At 42.0% G+C, this 14386-nt stretch overlaps 1 protein-coding gene across 12 annotated transcripts in view; it reads right to left on the bottom strand.

The window, feature by feature from the left end:
- The window catches only part of LOC122671883 (chloride channel protein CLC-d-like), a 72275-nt gene that overhangs the window by 9171 nt on the left and 48718 nt on the right, over positions 1-14386 (bottom strand). For 4 of the 12 annotated variants that reach the window (XR_006334412.1, XR_006334410.1, XM_043869358.1 and 1 more), the window contains exons 16-22: positions 12636-12767; positions 12456-12533; positions 12263-12318; positions 12046-12132; positions 11812-11968; positions 11607-11708; positions 11478-11524 (exon numbers count right to left, since the gene is read on the bottom strand). Coding sequence is in view for 7 of the 12 variants with exons in the window: in XM_043869358.1 (XP_043725293.1) it covers positions 11478-11524; positions 11607-11708; positions 11812-11968; positions 12046-12132; positions 12263-12318; positions 12456-12533; positions 12636-12767 (659 nt within the window). In the remaining 5 variants the exon portion in view is untranslated. Of the gene's footprint in view, positions 1-11412; positions 11525-11606; positions 11709-11811; positions 11969-12045; positions 12133-12262; positions 12319-12455; positions 12534-12635; positions 12768-14386 lie in introns of all 12 variants that reach the window. The other 8 variants (XR_006334416.1, XM_043869389.1, XM_043869397.1 and 5 more) reach the window with 4 other exon arrangements.

The following is a 14386-nucleotide window of genomic DNA, read 5'->3' as shown; positions in this document are numbered from 1 at the left end:
TCAAACCTTGTGGTTTACGGTGTATATTCCTTGGGTACTCTCCCACACAGAAGGGTTATAAGTGTTACTTTCCTCCTGCTCGCCGTACTGTGGTGAGTATGGATGTTGTCTTTCATGAGTCAGTTCCCTACTATTCCTCGCCACCTCTTCAGGGGAGTGTAATAGTGAAGATGTGGCTGTCCAGGAACCTTTTCTCCCTATTTCTATTCCTTCACCACGGTGACAATGTTGTGGTCATTGATATTTCAACACAGGGGGAGCCTACTTCTCAGGTTAGAAGGTTGATTGATGTTCCAAACCTCAAAGTCTTTTATAGAAAGCAGTCAAAGAAAAAGCAAGTTGAGATCACCACCACAACAGCACTTGAACCTGTTCAGTTGGAGTCCCCTGAGCCAGATCTGAGCTCCACTGGTAATACCTCTTCTCCTCAGCCTTCTCTTGATCTTGATTTACCTATTGCTCACCGTAAGGGAACTAGGTCTTGCACTCAACACCCCATATCTCATGTTGTCTCTTATGATGCATTATCAACTTCCTATCGTACCTTTGTTTCTTCTCTTTCCTCTGTTTGCATTCCACACAATTGGCAAGAGGCTCTTGCAGATGCAAAGTGGAAAGCAGCCATGGTAGAAGAAATAAAGGCTTTAAAGAAAAATAACACATGGGAAATTATAGTTCTTCCTCTAGAAAAGAAACCAGTTGGGTGCAAGTGGGTGTTTATGGTCAAAACAGAAAGTTGATGATAGCATAGACAGATATAAGGCAATACTTGTGGCTAAATGGTTCTAATGTAAGACTGAAACCAGTCCCAAAAACCCACAAAATTCAGAATAGAACTACGCCAGAAATTAGAAGGTTTAGGGAAGCTTAACTGTAGAAGTCAAACCAGCTACTGGCTTGGACCAGAACTTGGATCGAGTAGAGGTCCAATAGGGATGAACCTTTGCTGAAAATTCCAAACAATTCTAATGACAGAATTGTGAGTTGCAGAGGGGTTCCAAAATTAGAAGGCTTGGTTCAGATTTAGAAGGTCCAACAGCAGGAGCTGGGGTTGGATTCGAGTCAAGCCTTAGGTGGTATAATCTTATAATCTTGTCCTCCAAAACTCAATTGAAGATGAGCCTTTGTTGCAGAGATATGTTCACTTGGAATTGCAGCAGCAGAACTGGGTTGCAGGAGCACAGTAACCTCACTCGAATGAAGAACAGCAGCAGCAGCAGATCTGGAGAACAACAGTAGCACTCGGATGGTCTTCTCAATGGTTGGAACAGTTACAATAACACAGCAGCAACCAGAGATCGATCAGGATAGGGAGAAAAGGGAAAGAGAGGATAGAAGAAGAGAAGGGTGATAGGGGAATGGGATTCTCACCCTGGGTCTCTCACCCACAGCTATCTCAGCTGTTGCACATAGGAGCAGGCTCCCATAATCGATGGCTAATGTGGCCAGGATAATCTTTTACTAAAACTCTGCTTTGTCATTAAGATATCATGCCAATTAATAGCTTAGGCAAGCTTACAATGATATAGAAACTTTCTAAAAATAAGGACTAATCTAAAATAGAAACTACTAAATCGTAACTAAAATAGAAAGTAACTAAGCTTAACTACTTGGCTTTATAATTCATTCACATGCAAATAACAAAATTATAAACTAATAAATATAGTAACTACTAAAAGGATGCAGTCATAAAGTAGAAACTAAAGTGCACCAATCCTAATTGACTGGTCAAAGGAGAATCTTCTCAAAATCCTGGGGCATATTTGGCTTTGACACTATTCACGTGAACAGTGTTTTAGTCTTCAACTTGGGTCTTCTAGCCCAGGAAGGGGCCTGGCCTGGTCCATCTTTGGGCTATAAAGGGGCCCATAAAGGACCCTGGTCCGATGGGCCTGCTTGTGTCTCTTTATTTGGCCAGATTCTACATCAGCTAAATAATGTAAGACTGAAACCAGTCCCAAAAACCCACAAAATTCCGAATAGAATTAGGCCAGAAATTAGAAGGTTTAGGGAAGCTTAACTGTAGAAGTCAAACCAGCCACTGGCTTGGACCAGAACTTGGATCGAGTAGAGGTCCAATAGGGATGAACTTTTGCTGAAAATTCCAAGCAATTCTGATGGCAGAATTGTGAGTTGCAGAAGGGTTCAAAAATTAGAAGGCTTGGTTCAGATTTAGAAGGTAACAGCCTGCAGAGCAATCCATCCAACAGCAGGGGCTGGGGTTGGATTCGAGTCAAGCCTTAGGTGGTATAATCTTGTCATCCAAAACTCAATTGAAGATGAGCCTTTGTTGCAGAGATATGTTCACTTGGAATTGCAGCAGCAGAACTGGGTTGCAGGAGCACAGTAACCTCACTCGAATGAAGAACAGCAGCAGCAACAGATCTGGAGAACAACAGTAGCACTCGGATGGTCTTCTCAATGGTTGGAACAGTCACAATAACACAGCAGCAACCAGGGATCGATCAGGGTAGGGAGAAAAGGGAAAGAGAGGATAGAAGAAGAGAAGGGGGATAGGGGAATGAGATTCTCACCCTGGGTCTCTCACCCACAACTATCTCAGCTATTGCACATAGGAGCAGGCTCTCATAATCGATGGCTAATGTGGCCAGGATAATCTTTTACTAAAACTCTGCCTTTTCATTAAGATATCATGCCTATTAGGGCCTGCATGATAACACTTCTGTTTCTCTACTTCTTTGTTTTTGTGTTCCTGGGAACAAAAAAATAAGAGAAATCCGTTTGTTAACACCGGTTCATTTTTTTGCTCCTGGGAATGAACCGAGACAAAAAAATTGCTAAGAAATAGAAAAAAAGAAGCTCCAATTTGAAGCTTCTCAGTCCCAGAAATAAAAGGAAAATAATAAGGGGGAGTTACTCTTTAATGAGCACATGGTTAATTTGATGGGTAAAGCAGTAATTTCTTGTTCAAAATAAAACACCACCTCCAATGCAACTTCAACCACCACCACCACCACTACCACCACCACAACCACCACCACCACTTCCGCCACCGCCACCGCCACCGCCGTCGCCACCACCTCCTCCACAACTACTGCCACCTCCGCTGCCACCACTGCCACCTCCGCTGCCACCACTGCCACCTCCACCACCATCACCGCCACCATCACTACCTCCACCACTGTCGTTGCCACCACCTCCACCACCACCACCACCTCCGCCTCCACCTCCACCTCCACCTCCGCCACCACCACCTCTACCACCACCGCCGCCACCACCTCCACCTACACCACCACCACCGCCACCACCTCCACCTCCAACAAATTGTTGGTAATTCAATGGCATTTAGGAAATTTTATAGAAGTTCTAGAAAAAGAAATGATTGTTCATAACAAACACGTTTCTGTTTCTTTTCTGGCCCTGAAATAGAAATTATTATGCATTAGCAAATGCATTTTTTTGCCCAGAAATTTGTCCCAATAACAGAAATACAAAAAGTCATTTTTGGAATAGAAACATGGCTCAGAAACAGAAGTGTTATCATGCAAGCCCTTAATAGCTTAGGCAAACATACAATGAAATAAAAACTTTTTAAAAATAAGAACTAATCTAAAATAGAAACTTTGCAAAATAGAAACTACAAAATCCTAACTAAAATAGAAAGTAACTAAGCTTAACTACTTGGCTTTATAATTCAGAAACATGGAAATAACAAAATTAGAAACTAATAAATATAGTAACTACTAAAAGGATGCAGTCATAAAGTAGAAACTAAAGTGCACCAATCCTAATTGACTGGTCAAAGGAGAATCTTCTCAAAATCCTGGGGCATATTTGACGTTGACACTGTTCACGTGAACAGTGTTTTAGTCTTCAACTTGGGTCTTCTAGCCCAAGAAGGGGCCTGGCCTGGTCCATCTTTGGGCTATAAAAGGGCCCATAAAGGAGCCTGGTCTGATGGGCCTTCTTGTGTCTCTTTCTTTGGCCAGATTCTATATCAGCTCAATAATGTAAGACAGAAACCAGTCCCAAAAACCCACAAAATTCAGAATAGAACTAGGCCAGAAATTAGAAGGTTTAGGGAAGTTTAACTGTAGAAGTCAAACCAGCCACTGGCTTGGACCAGAACTTGGATCGAGTAGAGGTCCAATAGGGATGAACCTTTGCTGAAAATTCCAAGCAATTCTGATGGCAGAATTGTGAGTTGCAGAGGGGTTCCAAAGTTAGAAGGCTTGGTTCAGATTTAGAAGGTAACAATCTGCAGAGCAATCCAGCCAACAGCAGGGGCTGGGGTTGGAATCGAGTCAAGCCTTAGGTGGTATAATCTTGTCCTCCAAAACTCAATTGAAGATGAGCCTTTGTTGCAGAGATATGTTCACTTGGAATTGCAGCAGCAGAACTGGGTTGCAGGAGCACAGTAACCTCACCCGAATGAAGAACAGCAGCGATCTGCAGAACAACAGTAGCACTCAGATGGTCTTCTCAATGGTTGGAACAGTCACAATAACACAGCAGCAATCAGGGATTGATCAGGGTAGGGAGAAAAGGGAAAGAGAGGATAGAAGAAGAGAGGGGGATAGGGAAATGGGCTTCTCACCCTGGATCTCTCACCCACAGCGATCTCAGCCGTTGCACATAGGAGCAGGATCCCATAATCGATGGCTAATGTGGCCAGGATAATCTTTTACTAAAACTCTGCCTTTTTGTTAAGATATCATGCCTATTAATAGCTTAGGCAAGCTTACAATGAAATAGAAACTTTCTAAAAATAATAACTAATCTAAAATAGAAACTACTAAATCCTAACTAAAATAGAAAGTAACTAAGTTTAACTACTTGGTTTTATAATTCAGCCACATGCAAATAACAAAATTAGAAACTAATAAATATAGTAACTACTAAAAGGATGCAGTCATAAAGTAGAAACTAAAGTGCACCAATCCTAATTGACTGGTCAAAGGAGAATCTTCTTAAAATCCTGGGGCATATTTGTGTTAGAGTTATTAGAATATCTTGTATAGGGGTAGTTTTGTCACTGTCTAGTTACAAGACATGACTAAGTTGTATTTTTACTTTCTTGTCTTATTTCCCTTTACCTCCCTAGGGAGGCTTGTGTAATTTGGAAGACTTAATTAATGAAGCTAATATGTGTGTTGAGAATTACTCAACACACATAATCGATTTCTCCCATTCTCTTCTCTTCTTCTTCTTCCTCCCTCTTCTCTGCCTCTTCTTCTTGCTGTAAACTTCTTCTCTAACCAGATTCGATCTACCTTTGAGTTTTAACTTGGTATCAAAGCCAACATCTCTGGTTGGAGAGTTGGCTGAGCTCAATGATCATCTTCTCCTCTCTTTGGAACCCTATAAATGTAAAGGGGGTTCCATTAGAGGCTGTATATGTGAGATACTATACTCCTTACAGTCTTGGGAGTGGTATTCTCTAAGTTGGAGAGAGTTTAGGAGCTGCTGAGGGTGATTTGAAGCTATGGAAGAAGACTGCCAAGTTACCGCCAGCCTGTGAAGTTTCTTCTTGGTTCTCCTTCTCTTCTCCATATCTTGGCATGAGACCTATTGGAGTTGCATCGTCTAGGGGTGTTGTTTCAGACCCCAAATCTCTTGTTTGTTGAAAGGGAATGCTACTTAGCTTCCAGATGTTTTGAAATCTTGGAAACAGACCCTGTTTTTCCGCCAGCCTTGGACTGTCTCAGATTCGATCCTACCATTGGCAGCTTGGCTGGCCTTGGAACTTGTCCCATTTATGTCGTATGGGAGTGCATTTTTGAAGCCCCAAGAGCCTGCTCTTGAAGGTGGAGGATCAGAGGACTGCTACTGATTTTTTCCTTGCTGCTATACAGGTATCGGCTGCTCTGTTTTTTGCCTTCTTTGAGGCTTGCTGTATTGGATGACTGAATGTGATTGAGAATGGAATGCTTTGCATCTTGATGCACTTATTGGGTGTTATGAACTAAAGGTTCTTGGCTGCTAGAAGAATTTGGTTTGAGTTATGCAATTTTTTTGCTCTTTCTATGCTTCTTGTTTCTTAGGCTTGGTCTTAGCCTAGTGGTTTGGTTGATTGAGTACCATTTGTGTATTGGTTTGCCTCCTTGGTTGGGTTGAGTATATTCCCCACTTGCGCAAACAACTTATCTTGATTGTTGAAGTGTTTGCATATTATGTCCATTGTGTCTGGACAAGATTCTGAGGTCAGTGGACCAATTACAGCCAGCAGCCCAAGTGGTGGTTTCTCAACCATGGCTTCCTTTGATAACCCCAACACCCAGATCTCGGTTGTGAAGTTGGACAATACCAACTATTTGGATTGGTCCCGTTCTGTGAAGTTGTCCCTACGCAGTAGGGGAAAGTTGGGGTACATTGCTGGGTCTATCACAGCTCCTGCTACAACCAATCTAGGCCATCTCAAGTGGGAGACTGAGAACTCCACTGTGATGACTTGGCTGATATTCTCCATGAAACCTGAGATAGGTCGGAGATTTATGAGTAAGGAGATTGCAAAAGATATTTGGGACAGTGTATCCAGAGTTTTTGATAGAGTTGGAGATTCAACAAAAGTGTATCAAATTCTTTAAAAGATCATTCATATGAAATAGGGGGATAGGAGTATATCTGAGTACTACAACTCTGTTATTAGCTTGTGGGAGGAATATGATCACTATAACAATCTCCAGTTGTCTAATTCTGATGATCAGGCAAAGGTCTACAGGAGCCAAGAAAAGGAAAGGATCCTTATTTTGCTTGGTGGTCTCAACCCTGAATATGAGCCTCTTCGCCTGCAAATCTTAGGGAGATCTCCCTTTCCATCTTTGGATGATGTGTGCAGTTATTTGCAAAGTGAGGAAACCCGGAGGACCACTATGGATATTGTACCATCAACAGAGAGGTCTGCTCTTGTTTCTAGTTCCCACAGAGACTGGAAGAGTGGGGGGAAAGGCCAAGGGCCATCTCGTGGCGATCACCGTGAGAGATACAAATGTGACCATTGTCGCAAGCTTGGACATACCAAGGACCGGTGCTAGGATCTTCATGGGCAGACCCCTGGTATGCGTGGTGGTTCATCTAGTGCCCGTGGAGGCAAGCGAGGGGGAGCTAAGGCTCACTCTGTGACATCTGAGTTCGAGCCACCTGGACCACAGCCGACTCCTGATTCCCTCTCACAGGATGATATTGCAGCCCTACGTCGGTTGATGTCTCACCTTGGAGGGTCAGCTACTGGTTCTACCTCTGGAGGGTCTACTACTTCTGCCTCAGCTCTGCAGGCCTCATCTGCTACCCCTACTGTACCCACCTGGATTATTGACTCTGGAGCCTCTGATCACATGACTGGTATGTCCCAGTACTATAATTCCTATTCCATTTGCTCTGGCCGGGACAAGGTAAGGGTTGCTGATGGTTCCCTTTCCTCTGTCTCTGGTAAGGGTAATGTGCGGGTTACTCCTTCTATTTCCCTTGAGTCTGTCCTTCATGTTCCCGACTTTGCTACTAACCTATTATCAGTGAGTCATCTAACCAAATCCTTACATTGTTGTGTTACTTTCTTTCCTTCTTATTGTGTTTTTCAGGATTTGGAGACAAAGAGGGTTATTGGAAGTGGGACTGAGAAAGGAGGACTCTATCTTCTTGAGCCACGGTTACCTGCTCAATCTATTACTGCAGCTTATGTTTGTGGTAGGAATGACCGTAGTACTTTGGAGTCTGTTATGCTTTGGCATCAGCGTTTGGGTCATCCCTCTTTTGTTGTTATGAGGAGACAGTTACCCCACTTGTTTACTTCTTTTCCTGCATCTTGTGTTTTTCAGTGTGAATCTTGTATTTTTGCTAAACATTGTCGCGCATCTTATCCTTATCGTGGTAATAGATCTACTGCACCTTTTTCCCTTGTTCATACTAATGTTTGGGGGCCTTCTCCTACTACTTCTTTATCTGGATTTTGTTATTTTGTTTCCTTTGTGGACGACTATTCTCGGTCTACTTGGACTGTTTTGTTGAAACAAAAAAGTGATGTTTGTGATGCTTTTAAGGATTTTTATCAACTTATCAATACTCAGTTTGGTACTCACATCAAAATTGTTAGATCTGATAAGGGGGGTGAGTACATGTATGGGGGGCTCCAACAGTTCTTTTCTGATAATGGCATCATCCATCAACTGGCTTGTGCTGACACCCCACAGCAAAATGGGGTGGCTGAACGCAAAAACCGCCATTTGTTGGAAATCACCAGGGGTCTTCTCTTTGGTATGCACGTGCCTAAGACCTTCTGGTTTGATGCACTTCTTACCGCTGCCTTTCTTATTAATCGGATGCCAACTCCACTCCTTGGCTCCAAATCCCCTGTGGCTCTTCTTTCTCCTCAATCCTCAGTCTTTCCCTTGTCTCCACGAGTCTTTGGTTGTGTTTGTTATGTCCATGTCAACAAATCAGCCCGCACCAAACTTGATCCCAAAGCTCTCAAGTGCATCTTCTTGGGCTACTCTGATTCCACCAAAGGGTATGAGTGCTACCATCCTCCTTCCCGAAGGCGATTTCTCTCCAAAAATGTCACCTTCTTTGAGTCTATTCCTTTTTTTTCTTCTTCCCCTTGCCATTCTGTTCAGGGGGAGAGTACTAGCAGTGACCAGAATGCGGATGTCATTCCCTTCCTATCTCCCTTGCCTACCTCCACTTCCCCATTCCTATTTGATATTGGAAAGTACAAAGAAGTGGATGTTATTGATATTGATGCTAGCAGGGAAACAGAATACAAGGGTATGAGATTCAAAGAAGATGGTGTATTCACAAGAGGTGAATCCTTGTTGAATGGAAAAGGGAAGCAACCATGGTATAAGCAACCCTGCCAAAATCCCTCTTTGGATCCACATCCTCAGTCTCATCCTCACTTAGGTAATTCCTCTCCTTCTGAACTAGATCTTCCCATTGCTATGAGAAAGGGGAAGAGAACCTGTACTAACCCCATAGCCCAGTTTGTTTCCTATGACTCCATCTCTCCTACAGGTGTTGCTTTTTCCACTGCTCTTGAGTCTTCTTCCATTCCCAAAAATGTCACAGAGGCCTTATCCAATCCAAAATGGATGCAAGCAATGACTGAGGAAATGGTGGCTCTAGAGAAGGACAATACTTGGACACTTGTTGATCTTCCCAGGGGGAGAACTCCAGTTGGATGCAGATGGGTTTATACAATTAAGTATAGATCCGATGGTACAGTGGAAAGGTACAAAGCTGGCTGGTTGCAAAAGGGTATAGTCAGGTGTATGGCATTGAATACCAGGAGAATTTTGCCCCTGTAGCCAAGCATAACTCCATCAGGGTTCTTCTTTCAGTAGCAACCAATAAAGATTGGCCAATGTACCAATTAGATGTAAATAATGCATTTCTTCATGGAGATTTAGCAGAAGTAGTATACATGCAGCCTCCACCTGGTTTTAAGTGTCCCTCAGCTGAAGGGAAAGTGTGTTTGTTGAAGAAAGCTCTCTATGGCCTAAAGCAGTCTCCTAAGGCCTGGTTTGAGAGATTTCGACAAGCCATCCTGAAGAATGGGTATTACCAGAGTCAAGCTCACCACACCTTGTTTATCAAGAGAGGTATTGGTATAGTTACAGCCCTCATTGTCTATGCTGATGACATTGTGGTGACTGGGAATGATGTTGCTGAGATAAATAGATTGAAGTCTTATTTGGCTAAACAGTTTGAGATCAAAGACCTTGGACTCTTGAAATACTTCTTGGGTATTGAGGTATCTAGATCAAGGAAAGGGATCAACATTTGCCAAAGGAAATTTGTCTTGGATCTTCTGAAAGAGACAAGGATGATGGGGTGTAAACCAGCTACTTCCCCCATTGATCCGAATCATAAATTTGGTGATGAATGTGGTTCTTCTCTTATAGACGCAAGCAAGTACCAAAGGTTAGTTGGGAAACTAATCTATCTCTCCTTTACTCGACCAGACATCTCTTATGCAGTTGGAGTGGTGAGTCAGTTCATGCATGCTCCCCGGAGTGGACATCTGGATGCAGTGTATCGCATCATTAGATACTTGAAATCCTGTCCAGGAAAAGGTCTTCTATTTGCCAGGCATGACCATTTGCAGATTGAAGGCTACACAGATGCTGATTGGGCTGGTTCAGTCTCTGACAGGAGATCTACTTCTGGGTATTGTACCTTTGTGGGTGGTAATCTAGTTACCTGGAGGAGCAAGAAACAACCAGTTGTTGCTCGATCCAGTGCTGAGGCCGAGTTTAGGGCCATGGCCCATGGAGTATGTGAGCTCATATGGCTGAAAAGACTTCTTCAAGACTTGAGCTTTGAAACTGAAGGGCCAATGAGACTTTATTGTGACAACAAAGCTGCCATAAGCATTGCCCATAATCCGGTTCAACATGATCGAACCAAGCATATTGAGGTTGATCGTCACTTCATCAAAGAGAAGCTGGACTCTGGGTGCATTTGTACTCCCTTTGTGAAGACAGGTGATCAAGTAGCAGATATCTTCACCAAGGGTCTCTCTCCTAGTCTATTTAGTACTCTATTGTGCAAGCTGGGAATGTATGACATTTATTCTCCAGCTTGAGGGGGAGTGTTAGAGTTATTAGAATATCTTGTATAGGGGTAGTTCTGTCACTGTCTAGTTATAAGACATGACTAAGTTGTATTTTTACTTTCTTGTCTTATTTCTCTTTACCTCCCTAGGGAGGCTTGTGTAATTTGGAAGACTTAATTAATGAAGCTAATATGTGTGTTGAGAATCACTCAACACACATAATTGATTTCTCCCATTCTCTTCTCTTCTCCCTCTTCCTCCCTCTTCTCTCCCTCTTCTTCTTGCTGTAAACTTCTTCTCTAACCAGATTCGATGTACCTTTAAGTTTTAACTTGAAGATCAGCTCGCTGATGTGTTCACTAAGGGAGTGAGTGAAAAACTATTTCATCCTTTTGTATCCAAGTTGGGCATGATAGATATCTATGCTCCAACTTGAGGGGGAGTGTTAAATTGTATGGTGTATATTGCGGGGGTATATTGGTACTTTACTATGTACTTTTTTCCTTTTAGTCATAGTAGGGGTACCAGTGTAATTTTCCTCTTTGAGGCTTCTATTATAATAGAAGCTTGGATGGTCTAATAGACTAACCAAGCATTTCAGTTCCAAACTCTTTCTCTCATCTTTTAACACATTGCAACATAGGTTTGTGCTTGTTCTCAAAACGAAGTCAAACAAAAAGGTTGCAAGGTTCCTGGTACTCAGCATACCCGGGGACAAAGAACAGTATCACAATCTTCTCAGTTCACAGGCATAAAGAATCCAGGGTGCAAAAGACTAAATAACATTGTTTTACATGCCAACTGTACATATCTCTTTGTTGGGATGATTCTTCATTTAAAAAACTTGATATTTTAGAGCAGATGCAAACACAATGTAAGAGTACATGATTATTTAAAGTAACTTCCAATAGAGCATGAGTACCAAAGATATTGAAGAGACATAACATTAGAATAGCTGCATCAAGACCTTACACTAGTTGATTGGAGCTCCACAGTGCCTGGATCCTCGTTTTCCTGCAAACCGCCAGTAAACTTTCAATCCATCATGCACTACCATTGTGTAAGAACAGAGAAAAAGCACATTCAGATTAAGTACCTCAATTAACAAATCTTTCCTAGTAATCAGGCCAATAACACGAGAGGGACGAGGAATAACAAATATGTGTCTCAATCCCAGTTGGCGGAAAAGATTGTACACCTGTACCACCAATAACAGGTAAGAATAGAAACATCTGTGATCATACTTGCAATAGCAATCAAATAAAGAGCATATTATTGCTAAATGGAAGGGAGATGATCACCTTTGTCAAAGACATATCTTCAGGGACAATGTATGGAGAGGGGTTTAGAAAAGGGGCAAGATCTATGTACATTTCCAAGTCATCAGGACTTAGATGAATCTTATCTACGGACATTCCTTTACTGGAGACACGTTTCACAAACTCGCTGTAGTTGTATCTGTGGAGTTCAGCCAATTCATTAAACTCTGGAAATTGACCAAGGCAGGACTAAGATTAATATGAACCACCGCATACCTGTTTGGTAGGGATCCACCTCTTATATTACATGGCAAAGGGCTATGCTGGAAATCAACTTTAGACTGCAGAAGTACGAACAAATGACTGCATCAAGAACCAATTACCCATGTTCAGTATTATTCAAAATTTGTGAACAAAAAAAACAAATTTGTGCACATCTACTTGATAAACAAATGACAAATCCATCAAATAAACAGAGTTAAGCAAGTTCTACCTACGAAGTATGAGACCAATAACAAGTGTCTCTCCATTCCCTGGGTGATCTACCACCTAGATCTCAATGTGACATGAAACATAAGCAAGTTATCAGAATTCAGAAGAATAAAATTTATATAGGTTGACAGGTGCATGTATCATTGGTGTATGTGTGTGTCTTTATAGAAATATAAAGAACAAGTGTAACTCACAGGAAAGCCATTATGCTTGCTGCTCCGCAAAACGGAAACTAAATCAGCGACTTTGACAACACGACGGAAGTACACAACCTAAGGAGGTAGAAGTGAAACTAGCTGTAAGTGGAAAACTGGAATAGAAAGGAGATGAAAGAAGAAGAAGAAGCAATTTGAAAGCATTCCTATGAGACTGACCTTTTGATTCCTGCAAGCTTCCTTTGCTGTCATTCTCCGCATATGGTATTTAGGTCTTGATTCAAGTAAAGGAATGCCCCTCAATCGAGCTTGGACTTCATACAAACCTTCATTGAAAGCATCACCAACAGCCTGTCATAGAAAAGATTGTGTAATCAGCTAAGTGCATACCCAAGAAGAAACAAACCACATATTTAAAGCATAGTTTCAGGTTTTGGCGAAACCAGGCTCGAAACTGGAATATTTCGCGAAACTGTGAATTTCGGTCGAAACCTAGAAGGTTTCGTTGGTTGATTTTGAGTAAGGGTTTTGTAGACACTGAATTTTGCCACTCTCGACCAATCCTTGCAAACAAAACGTGGGCGTACCCATCAAGAAGGGTACGGCCAAAGATTACCTTTACCAAGCAATCACATTACAGGTCCACTTCCGGGAAATTTCCAATCTCATATCCAGTATACCTCTGATATTAGTGTCATTGGATAGTACGTGCGAAAATCTTTCCGATGGTACCTGGATCATCAAATTCCAACGACTGGATTGGAAGATATCACTCCCTGAAGTTTTCCCGCCAAAAAACACAAGATCGCATTAAAAAGGCGAATTTTGACAGAGTCAGAATTCGTTGGCAAATCAGGCATTTCGCCGGAGAAAAACCCCCCCTCTTCGTCGGCGAGTTGCCAAATTCACTAGTGAAAGAGTCATTCACCGGCGAAATCGGGCTTTCGCCGGTGAAATACCCTCTTTTTAACCAGTGAATCCTCTATTTGTCGGCTAAATTTCCTCCCCCTCTACACCTATAAATAGAAGGCCATAGGAAGAAAAGAATAAGGGAAGGCAAAAAAGGAAAGAAAGAAAAAGAAGAAAGAGAAAGAAAAGTAAGAGAGAGAGGGTTCTCGGGAATTTCCCCTAAAAATCCCCCAAAATGCCCTCGGAGTCAGAATTTTGCAAGAATCGTCGTAGAAACACCGTAACTCCATCCAACCAGCTAAGTTAGGCCCTTTAGGCCAAACAGGTAAGTTTCCTAACCCTCCTTTATTTAATTACTTTAAATGCCATAGTATGGATATCCTTTCCAGTAGTTTTCCAAAATCCCCTATATATGCCGTTATAATGCTAGAATTGCCATAAATAGGAATTTTTTTCAAGTCCCTTATTTATGCCATTATAATGTCAATTTAGAGTTTTCAAAATAATGCTATGCTTACATATGCCATGGTACTGCTCAAATGAAAATATACACTCTAGTTACTAACCCTGGTCCCAAAAGGAATCTTTTTGGGGAATCCCGTTAGACACATGGTCATTGTCAACAGATTCCCTCGATCACCATAGTAAATGAGATAACTCCTGAAATGTATGAATCCATGCCTGATTTCCAGCCATAGTTGTCAAGAGGTCCAAGCGCCTTGGTCGACTTGGGCACCTTTGACGCCTTGTTGGTGTCGCCTTGATTTTGGACCCTATCCAATGCCTTGGGTCGCCTAGACGCCGTGACAACAATGTTTCCAACACGCTTCACTTTGCCGACAGAATAAGGCCAAAAAGAAATCTTTTGCCATGGTTTTATGATCAAGATATTTCCTACATTTCCAGACTTCCAAAAGAGGTATGTAGGTTTATGTTATTTATTTTCAGTACCTTGCCATGTGTAATATAACATATAACTATTTTTGTTGTAATATGGGTACAAGGGTATATTTGTCCATTATGGTTTAGTTGGTGTTGCCCTAAGGGTATAATTGTAACTT

This window comes from Telopea speciosissima, chromosome 1 (genome assembly GCF_018873765.1).
Source record: "Telopea speciosissima isolate NSW1024214 ecotype Mountain lineage chromosome 1, Tspe_v1, whole genome shotgun sequence".
NCBI classification, from domain to species: Eukaryota; Viridiplantae; Streptophyta; class Magnoliopsida; order Proteales; family Proteaceae; genus Telopea; species Telopea speciosissima.
Note: the sequence above shows the minus strand (reverse complement) of the source record. Positions and strands in the feature narration are given on the sequence as shown.